Here is an 18,073-nt window from a genome sequence, read left to right on the forward strand (position 1 = left end):
GCTTCCAAGCCTGAACAGAAACCATCAGCCTGAAGAGATGGACCTCCGCCTGGAGGATTTCAGGGTTGGGGGCCGACTCCTTCATTTTGCACACATATGGCAACAGTCGACAACAGATGCTTGGATGCAGAAGGTGGTATCTCAGGGGTATGGGTTCCCATTCAGGAGGCAGCCTCCTCAAAGATTTTTTTGTACCAGCCCGTCTCGTATAGAGTCGAAGGCCAATGCCCTGCAAGAAGCAGTCCAGAAATTACTGCAGTCATGAGTGATTGTCCCAGTACCTCCATCACAAAGGGGACAGGGGTTTTACTCCAATCTATTTCTGATCCAGAAGCCAAATGGGTCATTGCGACCAATTCTCAATCTGAAAATGTTCAACAAATACATTTGGATCCCAAGGTTCCACATGGAGACATTACACTCCATAATGTTGGCTATGGAACCGGGAGATTACATGGTATCTCTGGATGTACAGGATGCTTACCTACATGTGCCTATAGCACTGTCTCATCAGTGTTACCTCAGGTTTGCCATCCTCCAGGAACATTTTTAGTTCCAAGCTTTGCCCTTCGGGCTAGCAACAGCACCCAGGGTGTTTACCAAAATTATGGTGGTTATGGCAGCTTGTCTGCGCAAAGGGGGGATAAGAATATTCCCATATCTCGACGACCTGTTAATCCTAGCACAATCGCAGGAGTTACTTTTAAGCCATCTTCAACAGACAATAGTTTGTTTACAGAGACACGGGTGGCTCATAAATTTGGAAAAGTCGTCTCTGAATCCGTCACAGCGGATGGTTCATTTGGGGGCCATATTGGATTCGGACCTACAGAAAGTTCTCTTACCAGAGAAAAAGATAGTCAAGGTGCAGGTCATGACTCAGGAAGCGTTGCACGCCCAGACAATGTCAGTCCATGCAGCAATGCGACTGTTGGATCTGATGGTATCAACCTTCGACATGGTGGAATATGTGCAATTCCACTCCAGACCATTGCAGCACCTTATTCTGACCAAATGGAACGGAAATCATCAGACGATAAAAAAGCAGATGATAAAGTTTCCAGTAAACGTAAAAAGGTCTCTAGCGTGGTGGCTACAGACAGACCATTTAAACAAGGGGAGACCCTTTTGAATAAAATAATGGCGAGTCCTGAAAATAGATGCCAGACTGCAAGGCTGGGGTGCGGTACTCGGAAGCCTTTGGTCCCAGGGAAAATGGACCGCAAGGGAAAGTCGCCTGCCAATAAATCTGTTGGAAATAAGGGCCATTTATATGGCTCTAGTTCAGGCAAAGGACAGTCTGCAAGGAAGACCGGTCCAGATTCGCTCAGACAATGCGACAGCAGTAGCGTACCTCAATCATCAAGGAGGAACTCACAGCAAAAGATTGATGGAGGAAGTAACTCCCATTCTAAGATGGGCAGAACTCCATCTCCCAGCATTGTCAGCAGTGTTTGTCCCAGGTGTACTGAACTGGGAAGCAGATTTTCTCAGTCGACACACCATTCAGGAAACCCAGAAGTGTTTCAGACAATAGTGAACAGATGGGGTCTACCAGAGAGAGATCTCATGGCGTCTCGTCTAAACAACAAAGTTCCGAGGTACGGATCGAGAACAAAGGATCCCGGAGCAGTCCTTGTAGACGCACTGTCAGTAGAATGGAAATTTCATCTGGCGTATCTGTGTTCCCTCCAATATCTCTGTTACCCAGAGTGGTGAGAAAAATAAAGCAAGCAAGGGGAGCAATAATTCTACTAGCTCCAGCTTGGCTAAGAAGGCATTGGTACACAGATCTGCTGAGAATATCCGTGGAAGCACCGATACTGCTCCCTCAACGTCCAGATCTGCTAATGCAGGGTCCTTGTTGCCACAGTCATCTGGATCGTCTGTCTTTGACGGCATGGCTGTTGAAACCTCTATCTTAGAAGCTAGAGGATTTTCAAAACAAGTAATCCAAACTATACTCAAAGCAAGAAAGCCTTCTTCAGCTCGTGTGTGTCATAGAATATGGCAAGCCTATATTCATTGGTGTACTGAAAAAAGTTTGAATCCAATATCTTTTAAAGTGTCCAGGATTTTGGATTTCCATCAAGCAGGATTGGATAAAGGTTTGAAAGTAGCTTCCTTGAGAGTTCAAGTATCAGCATTAACTGTATGGTTTCAGCGAAAGATTGCTGATTTACAGGATGTACGTACTTTCTTTCAGGGAGTTGTACATATTCAACCTCCATTTGTTCCTCCTGCAGCTCCCTGGGATTTGAATTTAGTTCTTAAATTCCTCCAGGGTCCTCCGTTTGAACCGCTTAAGAGAACAGATCTTAAATGGTTAACGGCTAAAGTGCTTTTTCTACTGGCAATGGCGTCGGCCAGAAGAGTGTCAGATTTAGGAGCGTTATCGTGCAAGTCTCCTTTCCTAAGTTTTTTTCCAGACAGAGCAGTTATCAGAACGAGATCTGGTTATCTTCCAAAGGTGGTTTCAAAGTTTCACCTTAGTGAAGAGATTGTAGTCCCAGCTTTTCAGGTATCTGGACTTTCTGCGGGAGAAGCGTCGCTGGACGTAGTCCCAGCTTTAAGAATCTACATAGATTGTACTAGTGCCATCAGGAAAACAGATTCTCACTTCATCCTCTACGGATTTCATAGAAGAGGATGGCCTGCTAGTAAACAGACGCTGGCGAGATGGCTCCGAATGGTAATATCAGAAGCTTATTCTCATGCAGATCTCCCTACTCCGGCTAATGTCTCTGCTCATTCTACACGTAAGGTAGGTCCTTCATGGGCAGCACAACAGGGTGCTTCAGCAGAACAGATTTGTAAGGCAGCCACATGGTCTTCCATAAACACATTCATTAGACATTATGCTTTGGATACTTTTGCCTCTCATGACGCAGACTTCGGGCGAAAGGTCCTCCTGTGTAATCAGGAGCGTGCCCACCTCTAGAATTGGCTTTGGGAATCCCAATGTTATCCTGTGGATAATCCTGTGGACCCAGCCAGATAAATAGACGTTATGGTAAGAACTTACCGTTGATAACGTGATTTCTCTTATGTCCACAGGGGTCCCACCCTGACGCACCTGATTTGAGGATCTTGACAATCACTAAACCTCTTCCCTCTTGTATGGAAGGGTGTGCATGTGTGTTCTTATCGCCTAAATAGGTTTCTACCTGATGCTTCTGCCTAAATCGTTGTGGAAAGAACTGATTTGACTGAGTCAGTGGGCGGGACTATATGGTGAAGCCCCGATGCATCCTGGGAGGCCAGAAAACTCGTGACCGTATTGGTGCCATTTCCGCTGTCGCTCAACCATATCCCAATGTTATCCTGTGGATACCTGTGGACATAAGAGAAATCACGTTATCAACGGTAAGTTCTTACCATAACGTCTATTTCTCTAGCATCCATAAGGGATATTGTGGAGACTTAGTACGATGGGGTATGGACGGGTAAAAAGGAGCCAGTGCACTATAAATTTCTACCCTGGGTGTGCTGGCTCCTCCCCTCTATGCGCCCTCCCACAGGCAATTTTGAAAAAAGTGTCCTCGGGAGCGGATACAGATCTCTGCAGCTCCAGAGAGTTTTCTTCAGTTTCTTTTAAACTTTTATTATTTTCGGTATGCTGTTTGGGCAGCAGCATACCTGCACCATGGGAGTTAGATGGGGGGGGCTTTCACTGGCCTTGCGACATGTCAGAACCGTTTCCCTGCTGCAGGACCACAGTCCTGAGAGGTTGTTTGTACAGCGGGACACTGCACCTTTACTGTCGCAATCGCAGCACGCCGCACATCCCTAACAATAGCGGTATCCGGTTGATAGTGTCTAGTTAGACAGTCAATAGATAGACACTTTATGTTAGACATTAGGTCGTCAGGGTCAAAAGGTCGACAGGGTGAAAATGGTCGACATGAAAATGGTCGACATGAAAATGGTCGACATGAAAATGGTCTACATAAAAAAGATACTCTTTTTTTTTTTTTTTTTTTTATTAACATGTTTTCGGAGCTACCTCAGAGCGGGCCCAGCGATATTTTGGCGCCTTCCTCTGCTTACAGCAGCAGCAGGCACACACAGCTTCTTCTGACACTCAGAAAACGCTGGAAAACTGGTACAGTGTGTAGCAAAGGGGGAGAGCCACTATTGTACACAATCTGTGTACTATAAAGGACAGTAATCATAGGTGTTTCACTGTGATATAACAGCTTACAACCTCACTGGGGCTGTGTAGCTGGGGTGTGCTGGCCCCCTCTATCTATCTCCCTCCCACATACAGTAAGGGGCAGACTTGCTAGTTATTACTTGTCTGTGTATTTGATTGTGCTTTACTGTGAACATGGGTAAACACAAACTATGCACTGTATGCCGCACCAGATTCTCTCCCTTATCATCTGATTCTGTATCATGTGAACAATGCAGCCAATCTTCACAACTCAGTAAGGGGGCTGGGGGAGAGGGTCAAGAGCCTTCCTGGCTGGGTGCCCTTAAAAATATGATGTCTGATATGTCATCACAACTCACTGCTAATGCTCAAAAAACTCAACTACTACAACAGGCTGTTGCAGACTTAGCTGCCAGGGCAGATGTTACACAGTTTACCCCTCTCTAACTCAGGACCACAAAAGTGTGGTTTACCTGCTCTCTGATTCAGATGAAGATATACAGGAGGATGGGGAGGACTTCGCTCCGTTAGTGGGGATTCCACTTCTGCTCAGGTTATTGAACCCATCATTCTGGCTATACGTGACGTGTTAAAACTCCCTCTAGAGGACGCTGCGTTACAGCAGTTGTTTTTCTTTACACAGATCAAGCCTAATGTCACTTTCCCTAATTCTGCAGAGTTAGATGACCTGTTTAAATTAGCCTGGAAAAATCTAGAAGAAAGATACCAAGTGTAAAAAAGATTTTTGCACACTTTCCCATTTCCTCCTGAAGGTAGGAAATTCTGGGAAGAACCCCCGGGGGTTGACGTATCAGTCTCTCAACTGTCTGAAAAGGCGGTGCTGCCTGCCTCAGGTTCCTTTACCATAAAGGACCCTGGGTACAGAAACATAGACACTACACTAAAGTCTATCTATACGGCAGCAGGTTTATCACAAAGGCCGGTCATAGCGGGTTGCTGGATGACCCATGCCGTTCACATGTGGGCTTCTCAAATTCAGGAGGGCTTCTCCGGGGATATGCCTCTGATCACTATGGTGACTCTGACTCTCCTGAAGCACATTCAGGACACTGCACACGTACTCTGTGACTCGCTCAAGGAGATGAGCAATATTAATGCTAGGACCTCTGCCATGGCAGTGTTGGTGCGCAGGGCCTTGTGGTTGCGTCAATGGATAGCGGACGCAGAGTCCAAGCGCAGTGTGGAATTCAGTTGGATATGTGGATTTCTAAGGTTACTGCAGGGAAATCCACGTTTGTCCCCTCCGGGGCCCTGTCGGCTATGCGTTCCCACCAGGGGCCGTCTTTTCAGTCCTATCGGTCTAACAGATTTCGATCTAGGGCCAGAGGTGCCTCCAATGCAGCTAGAGGCACCAGAGGTAAGACCAGAAGACCTGCAAACACCGGTTCTCAGGAACAGAGCACCACTTCTGCTTCCACTAAGTCAGTGTTTTTCAACCACTTCTGCCGTGGCACACTAGTGTGTCCTGAGCAGTCAGTCTCCAGGTGTGCCGCCATAGAAGCACAGCCAGGCCCGTCAGTGTTTTGCCGCTACTGAGGCCCTGGAACGATCCATACTGGTGGGTTTAGTGGTTGCAGAACCAGTTCTAATTTTGGGTCCTGGCAGTGTTGGGCTCTTCTGGCTTTCTCAGGCGTTACCTATGGAGAAGCTGCGACATGACATCCTAGGACACGCAGCTGCACCATGCATATTTAAATCTTGTTCAGTGTGCCGCGAGTTGTAAAAGGTTGAAAATCTCTGCACTAAGTCCTCAGCATGACAGTGCCCACCCACCCCAAGGGGATCTCGAGGTGGGAACTCTACTGCGTCACTTCAGCTGTGTCTGGGAGGGTTCCTGCCAGGCTACCTGGGTCAAGGACCTCATTTCTCAGGGCCACAAGCTGGAGTTCGACGGTGGTCCTCCCAAACGATTTTTAAAATCAAGCTTACCAGCTTTGGAGTATACGCAAGTTGCGTTGCAACAGGCCATCCAAAAGTTGGTCCAGTCCCACGTCATTGTTCCAGTACTAATACAAAAATGTGGAAAGGGTTCTTACTCCAACCTGTTTGTGGTACCGAAGCCGGACGGTTCGGTAAGGCCCATTTTGAACCTAAAGTCCTCGAACCCTTATCTAAAGGTATTCAGGTTCAAGATGGAATCCTTACGAGCAGTGATTGCTGGCCTGGAAGAACAGTAACTCATGGTTTCCCCAGATATTAAGGACCCCTACCTTCATATTCCGATTTGGCCACCTCATCAGGCTTATTTGAGGTTTGCCCTGCTGGACAATCGCTACCAGTTCCAGGCACTACTTTTCGGCCTGTCCACAACTCCAAGGGTGTTCACAAAGGTAATTGCGGAGATGATGTTCCGGGTCCAGGGGGTCAATGTTGTGTCTTACCTGGATGATCTGATAAAAGCAAGATCCAGGGAGCTTTTATTGCTCCATATCGACCGCACTATCCAACTTCTGGAACGCCGTGGGTGGATTCTCAATTTACAGAAGTCCCACCTGGAGCCAACTCAACGGCTCCTGTTCCTGGGGATGTTTCTGGATACTGTGGCCCAGAAGGTGTTCCTCCTGGAGGACAAGGCGAGAACACTTCAGGAGATGTTTCGCATGGTGCTCCGACCTGCTCGAGTATCCATCCATCTTTGCATAAGATTGTTGGGGAAGATGGTTGCCTCATACGAAGTGATCCAGTATGGGAGGTTCCATGCCAGAACGTTTCAATTGTATCTCCTGAACATTTCTATTGTATCTCCAACACATCTACAGATGCACCGGATGATACGGCTGTCACCTCAGGTCAGGCTTTCCCTCCTGTGGTGGCTGCATTCTTCCAATCTCCTGGAAGGCCGGAGTTTCGGGACTCAGAATTGGATCCTCCTCACGACACATGTGAGTCTGAGAGGATGGGTAGCTGTCACCCAAGGGGCTCAGTTCCAGGGCAGGTGGTCAGCCCACAAAGCCATCCTTCCGATCAACATTCTGGAACTTCGGGCGATCTACAATGCTCTACTTCAGGCCTCTCCTCTACTCAAGTATCACACGATTTGAGTACAGTTGGACAACGCCACAGCAGTGGCGTACATCAATCAGCAAAGAGGGACAAAAAGCAGGGCCTGCATGCGAGAGGTGTCAAGGATACTCCTCTGGGAAGAAAGAAATGCAAGAGCAATGTTAGCAATCTTCATTCCGGGAGTGGACAACTGGGAAGCGGACTCCTGAGTCGTCACGATCTCCACCCGGGGGAGTGGTTGCTCCACCATCAGGTGTTTCAGCAGATCGACTGGTGGGGCTGCCCACAAATAGACATGATGGCTTCTCGACTCAACAAGAAGCTTCATTCGTATTGCTCCTGAACCAGGGACCCTCAGGTGAGGGCAATGGCTGCATTGACGTCGCCTTGGCCTTACCGGCTGGTCTACATATTTCCTCTGATTCCATTGCTCCCAAGGGTGCTCAAGCGAGTCAGAAATCAAGGAGTCCAGGCAATTCTGGTTGCCCCAGATTGGCCTCTGAGGGCGTGGTACGCGGATCTTATGGACATGTCCGTCAAAAGACCCTTGGCCTCTACCACTAAGAAGAGATCATCTTCAACAAGGACTGTTCGTCTACCTGGACTTACGGCGACTTTGTTTCACGGCATGGAGGTTGAGCGGAACATCCTAGCTCACAAGGACCTTTCCAAAAGTGTCATTGCTACCATGATTCAGGCCAGGAAACCTGTGACGTCCAAACACTATCATCATATCTGGAGATGATATGTATCTTGGTGCGAGGAACGCTCGTATCCGCCTGCAGAGTTCCACTTGGGACATTTCCTCCGTTTCCTGCAGGCTGGTGTGGATAAGGCCTTACGTCTGGGTTCCATTAAGCTCCAGATTTCAGCCCTCTCAAATTTCTTCCAGAAGAAATTGGCAGTATTGCCAGAAGTTCAGACCTTCTTGCAAGGAGTACTTCACATTCAACCTCCTTTTGTGCCGCCCACGGCACCTGGGATTTGAATGTAGTGTTGGAATTTCTAGTGTCCTCCTGGTTTGAACCTCTGATGACGGGTCAAGATAAGTACCTCACGTGGAAGACTGTGATGTTACTGGCCCTGGCTTCTGCTAGGCGTGTCTTGGAATTGGGGGCCTTATCGTGTAGAGACCCTTACTTGGTCTTCTATGAGGACAGAGTGGAGCTCAGGACTAGGCAGCAGTTCCTGCTGAAGGTTGTCTCTGCGTTCCACCTGAATCAACTTATTGTGGTTCTGTCAAGTTCTGACATTTCTGCTTCTCCAGAGGCATTGGATGCTGTGCGAGCCTTGAAGATTTATGTCAAGAGAACAGCTCAGATCAGAAAGACTGATGCCTTGTTCGTCCTCTATGATGCGCAGAAAACGGGTTGCTCCGCTTCAAAGCAGTCCATTGCTCGTTGGCCTATGTGTCGGCAGCCTCTCCTGTTGCTAAGTCTCTAAAGGCCCACTCTACAAGATCGGTGGGCTCTTCCTGGGCAGCTGGCCGTGTAGTCTCGGCCTTGCAGTTATGCTGAGCTGCTACCTGGTCAGGGAAGAACACTTTTGTTAAGCTCTACAAGTTTGATACCCTGACCAAAGAGGATACCCCGTTTGGGTAGGCGGTGCTGCAGCAGTCTCTGCACATTCCCGCTCGTTCTGGAAGCTATGGGATGTCCCCATTGTACTAAGTTTCACCAATATCCCTTATGGATGCTAGAGAAAATAGGATTTTAATTACATACCGGTAAATCCTTTTCTCGTAGTCCATAAGGGATGTTGGGCGCCCGCCTCAGTGCATTGACTTTTCTGCATGTTATCTTTTTTATAGTTACCTGTTCAGCTGTTGCTGTTTGATTACCAGCCTTTGCTGGTTGTTTTATGTTTGTTGTGAACTGGTGTATAAATCTCATCACTCGTTATGTTTCTTCGCTCATGTATGTCCTTTCTCCTTTGGGCACTGTTTTACCTATAACTGCTTGTGGGAGGGGGTATAGAGTGTTGGAACCAGCACACCCAGTGAAGAAATTTAAAGTTCACCGACTCCTTTGGACCCCGTCTATACCCATCGTACTAAGTCTCCCCAATATCACTTATAGACTACGAGAAAAGGATTTGCCAGTAGGTAATTAAAATCCTATTTTATTTTTAATGCTGTGCACAGTAACTTGTATACATTTCAACAATGTTAATAATTTTCATGTTTATTTTTCAGGATGATGAAGGATCTTCTCATGAAAAACTAGATTTCAAAATCCATTTCAGTTGTTCCTCATATTTAATCATGACTCCCTGCTTCAGGTATCATTTTAGTTTTCAGAATTTTGCATTTAAAAAACAAAATGCAGTGCTATGTTTTTTATTTCATAAATTATCAATTACTTTTAGCATACTGCAGGTACAGTAATAATGCAGTACTATTTATACGCTTATACAGTATTGAGTCCTACTTAGCATTTGATTCCATGCATTAAAAGAACAATAACTATTTTGTTTTAAATGTTTTATTTGGTGTCTGTTTTCCCTAATATTTCATTATTCTACTATAAAGCTACATGAAGATAATGGTTGCTTTTGCAGTTCTTCAGACTTTCTCACAAGCTAGCTCTATATCTTTACCAAGAGTACAGAAAGTTAATGAGAATAGGTGAAGCGTTTGTACCCATATAATTGTTATGCTATACATACTGGTATTGGTATAGTTCCCAATTTGGCAAAAATAAACATTGCTCAAAAACTGGTACTACCATGTAATACTTGTACTGCCAGATGCACAGATAGATTTTAGAATTCCAGTTGTGGAAGAGGGTCTACAGATGTCTGTTTTCATTGTATGACAACCCACTTAAGCCAAGCTGCTGTTTGCCTTATGAGTTCACAAGCTCCGTGATGGATAAATAAGGATCCCAACTTCTACAATGTCTCCTCCCTAGCATTATCTTCTCGAGCTCAATTTGGGACTATTCTAAAACCCGTTATGGGATCACATATCCATAGCCACCTTCTAAAGGTTCTTGCACAAGCTCCGGTGGGAAGCTGATTTAGTGATCCCTCCAGATGAGGACACTTGCTCTACACTTGTAAGAAAGGGTCTCAAAAGCTTCTGTATCAAATTTGTTAAATAAAAATGCATATAAGCTCCATTATGGGTGGTATATGTTTCTTACTATGCTGAAGAGCATTTGAGGCACCACCTCAGACCATTGTCAGAGGGGGATGCGGTCAAGATCCCGCTGGACGGAATCCCGGCGGTCGAAATACTGACACCGGGATCCCGACCTGCACAATCCCGACATATTCTCCCTCTGTGGGTGTCCACTACACCCATAGAGGGAGAATAAATTAGTGTGTCGATAGCAGCAAGCCCGCAAGGGGCTGCGTTGCGATCTCCCCCCTGTCGGGATTATGCCAGTCAGTATACCGGTGTCTGTATTCCGATCGCCAAGAGCCCGTCCGGTGGGATTTCGTACTGATCCCGCCAGAGGTGATGTGAACATGGTAGTCTTGCCCCAAAATTTAATGGTTCTTGGACTAGGTTGCTCATCTCCACTCTAATGTACTGTAGCTGTTGGTCTCCATGTGGGCTTCTCTCCTTGGCTGCCCATTGGAAGGTTTGACTAAGCTCCCAAATAAACCTTCCAGACACATCCTCAATAGTGATAGATGCTTGATTGCTAAATATTCAAAATTCTTAAAAACACATCCCTCCCAGCAGCTCCTGAATGAATCTGGCGTTTGGCAACCAATCTTACTACTTACACAATTTGTTTCCACGAATATATCCAGCTTTGGTGTGATTGGTTTATCTATCAGTTAAATGCCTCAAGGGGACGTACCTCAATGATTCCAGGATTGTGTGCTTTAGATACATTTGGGCACTTGTACTGTGTTGTTGCTTATTTCTTTTGAGTGCTCTTCACCCTCCGCTGCTTACCTTTTCCTAGTTCTCTTCCACTACTCAACGCTCCTTTCTCTTTTTTCCCTTCCATATTTCCTCTTACATTACTGTATCTTAGGTCATCTAATTTGTTTGTTCTTATTTTTGGCCATGATGATGATCTTAGCACAGCTGTGCATTGCCCTGTAGTGTCACAAGTAACGATGATTCTTTTTTGCTGATCTGTTGTACTTTCCTCAGTATTTTTATTTTATTTTATGGTAGTTGCGTAGCCTTTAATTGACATTTTTATTGTGACAGATTCAGAGTAAATGTGATAGTGGGGTAAGACCGCATTATATTTATAAGTCGTTATAACAAGAAAGCACCAGTGATTATATAAAATCGTAAGAAAACAACAAATGTGCTTGAATCTTTTATATTGCAGATACTTTAGCAATAACAAGTTTAAAATGTGTTTTACATTGTTTGCTGTTTTACATTTTTTTTTGTTTTCTTTGGTCTCTTGTATTAATCTCTGTTCTCAGTGATGCATTCGCCAAACTCTTGGAATCAGGAGACTTGAAAATGATTTCCTTGAAAGTAGAAGGTACAAGTCTGTCCTTTCACCACCTGTTAGCAAAGATCTGCTTTTACCACCGCTTCACAGGTTAGTGTTAAATGAAGTAGTAATAAATAATAGAAAGTATAGTAATATTGATAGAGGCCCTTCTTACTAAGCTTTTTTATGTTTCAGTGATTGAACGAGTCGATTCCTGTGCGTCAATGTACAGTCGGTCCATCCAGGGCCACCATGTTTGCTTATTGGTGAAAAAGGTATCTCTCTATATAACATAGATATAGGAAGTAGGATTGTAACTGCATTTATATGATTTCATGCATTACTGGCTATAAACAAGTGGTTTTGATTTGTTTTGGGAAACTTTCTCTTGTGTATATGTTTTTTTCTGTTCTGTGTCTGTAGAATATTTTTCACGTCAGCATTTGCATGAGTTAGTTATATGTTAACAGTCATAATGTTGCATCATGTCAACATGAGATTGTTGTCATAGTCCTAATATTGACATTGAGTATGTCAACAGTGATGACATTCTAACATACCGACATTTCGACAAATTATCCCTGGTGGCCCGGGGGTGACTTACCAGCTCCCGACGGCTTCAGTGGCTCCAAGATTGTCATCCAGGTCCCGGTGTTCGGGTGAGTATTTCTCCCCTACCACTAAGCCTCCCTCTACTGCTGTGTCTCCCCCCACAGCCAAACCCTAACACTCCCGCCCACAGCCTAAACAGTGTCATTCGGACATTGTCAACATTTCACGTGTCAACATTCTCAGAATGTCAACACATTGCATGTTGATCTTTTGCCTACATCAGTGGTTCCCAAACTTTTTTGAATCACAGGGTAGAGTATTGGACTTTTTTGTTCATGGCACCCCTAGGCCAAAAGTTTCTTATTGGGGAACTTACAGAGAAATATTAAATTAAGTAATTTGTGTTTATATGCCATCCTCCCATTCAGTTGTGTGGTTAGGGACAAGATTTGCTTCTGTTTTTCCACATATTTTATGATTGACAGCCACCAGCACTGGTTTTGCCAATTAAATTGACCATAAATAATTTGAATTGATCCTACACCACCAATCCAAGGCACCCCTACAAGTGTCCCGAGGCACCCCATGGTGCCATGGCACATAGCTTGAGAAACAGTGGCCTACATTACATTTGTATATATAGGATGCATATTGGTAAAATTGTTAATATTTAGGCCCTTTCATTTAAATATGTTTGTAATCCCCAAAAAATACAAGGAAGGAGGGCGCCCATAATGTAGATCAATTGTATTACAAACCCTAAAAGACAAGCAGGTGGAACATCCAGGTACATCAAATTAGACACGTACTAAATTTCTCACCACTGTGGACTGGTTACAGGTAAAAGTACTCCACGGCAAACAGGAACACCGCTCCTGCACTGGCGCTGGTACCATCCTGGGGGGGAGGAATGCCCGGAGGGAGGCCACAATAACTAAGCTGCGTTTAGGCAGCTAACAGCTCAGGCTATTAAGCCTGTGAGGGGTCGCAATAATATGACTGCTGGTCAATATAAGATATATGTATATAGTTTTATATATATATATATATATATATATATATATATATATAGTTTTATATATATATATATATCTATGTCTGTAATATGGGTATAATATATATACATATATATATTTACAGAGGTCTGATTGTGTGTGTATATACATTTATATGTGTGTGTGTGTGTGTGTGTATGTATATGTATATATATATATTACAGGTTGAGTATCCCTTATCCAAAATGCTTGGGACCAGAGGTATTTTGGATATCGGATTTTTCCGTATTTTGGAATAATTAGATACCATAATGAGATATCATGGTGATGGGACCTAAATCTAAGCACAGGATGCATTTATGTATCATATACACCTTATACAAACAGCCTGAAGATAATTTTAGCCAATCTTTTTTATAACTTTGTGCATTAAACAAAGTGTGTGTACATACACACAATTCATTTATGTTACATATACACCTTATATACACAGCCTGAAGGTCATTTAATATGATATTATTAATAACTTTGTGTATTAAACAAAGTTTGTGTACATTGAGCCATCAAAAAACAAAGGTTTCACTATCTCACTCTCACTCAAAAAAGTCTGTATTTCGGAATATTCCGTATTTCGGAATATATGGATATGGGATACTCAACCTGTATAAAGAAGGTTGGTGTATCAGCTAACATTACAATCTGTTCTTGCAATCAGCAAGCACATGGCCGGACACCATTTTAACTTTACTTCCTGGTTCTTCCCAGGAAGTTGCTGCACTATAACACTCAGCCTCTTGTGGAGCCGGGGGGTTGTTAGGAGTTTTAGTTGTTTTTGTACAGCACACGTGCACTGTAATGCAGATTTAAACACTCTTTACTTACAGGGTACTAATCACGATACGGGTCTGTCCTTCTGTACTTACTGGTTGGTGTACATGAGCAGCAAGTCAAACAAGCAGCTTCGCTGCAAAGTTGGTCAGACAGTGTGTCGGACAAATGCGACTGCACAGACGGACCCTTGCCGCTCCTCTTTGGGATGCGAGCGCATGTACTGCCTGGGGGGACAAATTATGCTTATTGTCTTATAAATGACTGTTTCAGCTGGATTGTTTGTGGTCGATTCACCGCCAGCCCTCATATCAACAGGCCTGTCCGTCAGGTTTTCAATGTTATCCCTTGTCCGTTTCAGTCTACGACGTTTAATTACCCGTCGGCGCGTACCCTACAGTACACGACAGTAGGGATGTTGCCTCGCCCTGCTTTGGTGTGAGTTTGGGTTAACAAGGCTGGAGTGGCATGGCACTCCAGTTCACATTGCGCTACAGGAAGAACACCTTACACTTCTCGCTGATTACAGCTTCTGTGGACGTCAGCCAGTTTTGTTTTCGCCTTTTAGCTTCACTAGTGGCGGCACCACGTCCACTTTGGCTACATTCTTAACTGGCGAGGTCGGATTTAGAAGGAGAATAGAGGCATTACCTTGTGCTGGCTAGAGGTTTTGGTCCTGTCTTGGACCCCTGCCTTTCGCAGACCACTAGGGGGAATATCTGATTTCCTACCATTGTCTGCGCAAATGCCTAAATAGAACTACTCAGGATATTGTCTTTACGCTTCGGTCCATTCGGCGCCGTGCTACAGGACATGTGGTAGACTACGGGTATGGTACTGCCACCTACTTCGAGAGGTCTCTATCCAAGTTTCAGTGGCCTTTACATCTAAGCCACTGACAAGTCAGTGCAATAATGGGGTTCCAGCATCTCCGATCGTCAGTTGTAGACATCCACAGTTAGGTGGATCCGCAGAGTTGGATTCACAGATTATGAAACTACAGTCGACGGTTTACCATCATTGCCATTGGCAAGACAGGTCTGCCTAGGTCAGAGGACAAGACAGCGGTTCTGCAGATGACACAGGCTCTAGTAGTCTCAGTAGTTTGATACCGCAGTCAACACCCGAGTCGCGGTTATATTTCGGTTTGGAATAGTTCCAAAACTGGATGACTCTGTCAGTCCGATACTGACCCTGCAAACAGTACGTCGCTTGCTACAGATTCATCATGGAATACTTGCAGTCAGTGACTGCAGATTGGGATCCGCAGTAATACCGGATTACGATGGATCTCGTATTTACACGAATCAGGCCTACTTATGGTTTACTGTAAAAATCCATTCTTACTTTCAAGTGCTACCATTTGGCTTCTTATCGGCGCCTCGGGTACTCACAAGTAAAAGCTGTCATAATAGCTCATCTCAGATCCCTGAGAAGGATAACAGTTCCGTACTTTGGAGATCTGCTCATCAACGCTCCGTCTCAACGCTTATTCCTGCAACGGGCATTACTAACGTACAATGGCATTGTTCAGCATGGTTGGATTGTCTACCTCAAGAAATCAACCCTCATTCCGTTACAAATGATTCATGCATAGGAATGATTCCGTGGATAAACTGATTTCCCTGCATGAACACAACACAAAGTGTTCGTCATCGCGTACAGTTAGTACGCAATCTACGGACTATCTTGGTGCATTTGGACGACTTCTAGGAAGGAGGGTGGCATCTTTTCACGCACTCCAGTTCGCAGGAGTTCACTCGGGTCATTTTCACCTGAATGGTATTGCACGCATCTACAAATTCATCAAATACTGCGGTTGGCTCCAAGGGCCAGAGTATCACTACTCTGGTGGCTCCAAGTACACAATCTCACCGCAGGGAGAATGTTCGGCGTCTGGAATTGAATAATTCTTACAACAGACGCGAGTCTCAGAGGTTGGGGAGCTGTGGTCCAAAATTGTCAACTTCAGAGTCTCTGGTCAGATCATGGAAGATTGCTGTCAATTAAATGACCTGGAACTCAGGGCAATTTCCAACGCGCTGCAACAAGCAGTGCACATGCTCCGGTATCAGAATGTCCAGGTGCAGTCAGTCAACACCACGGCGGTCGCATACAAAACAAGGAGGAATTTGAGGTCGCATCGCATGTGGGAAGTTGCTCGATTCCTCAATTGGGCCGAGCGTCACCAGGTGATATTGTCGACAGTGTTGTTTTGGAGTGGACAGCTGGGAGTCAGATTGTCCCAGCTGTCAGGATTTTCATCCAGGAAACTGGGCATTGAATTCAGAAGCGTTCCAGATGTTGGTCCAGCAGTGGAATTACCCACAGGGGGATCTAATGGCATCTCGCCAAAAAAAAAAACATTCCAGTATGTGTCCAGAGCAAGAGCTCCAAAGGCAGTGGAGCTTTGTATCTGTTTCCACCATTTCCGCTGCTTCCTCGGTTGCTAAAGCAGACCAAACGAGAGTCCACGACGGTCATACTAGTGGTGCCTTATTGGCCTCGGAGAGCATGGTTCTCGGATTTCCGCAAACTACTCGCAGCCGATCATCCGTTTCCGCCACGTCCGGACCTGTTACAACAGGGTCCGTTCCTTTACCCCGATTTAGCGCGCCTGCGTTTGACGGGGTGGCTGTTGAAACCGCCCTCTTAAGAAGGGAGGGCATTCCAGAATCTGTTCTACCAACCATGTTACGTGCTAGGAAGCCAGTTACGGCAGCTCGTTATCACAGGTTTTAGCGTGCCTGTATAGGTTGGTGGGAAGCTCGGACGTTTCCGACATCATCTTTCAAGTTATCCCGTCTTTTAATATTTTACAGACTGGATTAGGTGGAGGACTACATTTCTACACTCAAGGTGCAGGTCTTTGCCTTGGCAATTTACTTTCAAAGGCGTTTGGCTCATTTGCCGATTGTACAAACCTTCCTGCAAGGTGTCCTCAGAGTACGATCTCCATTTATACCTCCTACTACGCCATGGGACTTGAATCTGGGTTTAGATTTAATTTTTTTCTTACAATTTTCATGTTTTGAACCCGTACAACAAGTGGAAGTTACGTTTTTCACTTGGTAAAGAGTTTCTCTTAGCCTTAGCAAGGCGTGTTTTAACATTGGGTGCCTTCTCATGCAAGCCACCGTATCTGGTGTTTTATGATCATAGAGCGGAACTTCGCACAAATTCCGTTTTCTTACCAAAAATGTTACACATCACTTCAATCATAGTTCCTGTGTTATCAGTAGGTTCAGGAACTTCAGTTACTTAAGATGTGGTACGCGCATTACGCGTTTATGTAGGCCAAACATCAACTGTACGTAAAACAGACGCACAGTTTGTTCTATCTAATGTAGTTAACTTGGCTTTGCCAGCTTCCAAGCAGACCTTATACCATACGTCAGGCTTAGCTTCATCATAGGCTACAACCGCCTACATCAGTGTCAGACCATTCCACACGTTCTTGGGAACGTCAAGGGCAGGCTACAATCGCCTGCATCAGTGTCGGACCATTCCACACGTTCCTTGTGAACGTCATAGGCAGCAGGTCGTTAACCTTCTAAAAAACAGCTTAGACGAGCTGCTACAGGGTCATCGGTGCAGGACCATCAGTGCACACGTTTGTGCGCTTTTACAAGTTTGCTACGTTTACGGCATCAGCATATAGCTTTGGCCGTCTAGTGTTACAGGTGCCAAACAGCTCTCCCGCCCAAGGGGGAACTTTGGTACGTCCCAAGAGTACTCCAGTGACCCCTAGTGGATGAAAAAGAAAGTAGGATTTTGGTACTTACCAGGTAAATCCTTTTCTTTGAATCCATAGGGGGCACTGGACGCCCACCCAGAGCAGTTTTACCTGTCTTGTGGTAAGCTCAGTGGATCTTATGGGAACACATTATCACCAATGGATACGTTGTTACGGTGATATCTATTATGGTGTCAACTGCTCAGTTGTCAGTTACGTTATGTGTCAACTTTAGTGTTGACTGTTCTAATTTACGTTATGTGTCAACTTTAGTGTTGACCGTTATATTATACTGTTATATGTAATTCTCTATGGTTCATCCTCTCTATCGCTCCTGTTCGGCTCAGTAAAAATACTGAAGTCT

The 18,073-nt window shown here is 45.0% G+C and overlaps 1 protein-coding gene across 3 annotated transcripts in view; it reads left to right on the forward strand.

Moving 5' to 3' along the window:
- The window catches only part of AP3D1 (adaptor related protein complex 3 subunit delta 1), a 560,201-nt gene that overhangs the window by 532,682 nt on the left and 9,446 nt on the right, over window positions 1-18,073 (forward strand). For all 3 annotated transcript variants that reach the window (XM_063914795.1, XM_063914794.1, XM_063914796.1), the window contains exons 30-32: window positions 9,375-9,460; window positions 11,585-11,706; window positions 11,794-11,873. In XM_063914795.1, the coding sequence (XP_063770865.1) occupies window positions 9,375-9,460; window positions 11,585-11,706; window positions 11,794-11,873 (288 nt within the window). The remainder of the gene's footprint in view (window positions 1-9,374; window positions 9,461-11,584; window positions 11,707-11,793; window positions 11,874-18,073) is intronic.

The sequence above is a fragment of the Pseudophryne corroboree genome, chromosome 1, assembly GCF_028390025.1.
Source record: "Pseudophryne corroboree isolate aPseCor3 chromosome 1, aPseCor3.hap2, whole genome shotgun sequence".
Taxonomy (NCBI): domain Eukaryota; kingdom Metazoa; phylum Chordata; class Amphibia; order Anura; family Myobatrachidae; genus Pseudophryne; species Pseudophryne corroboree.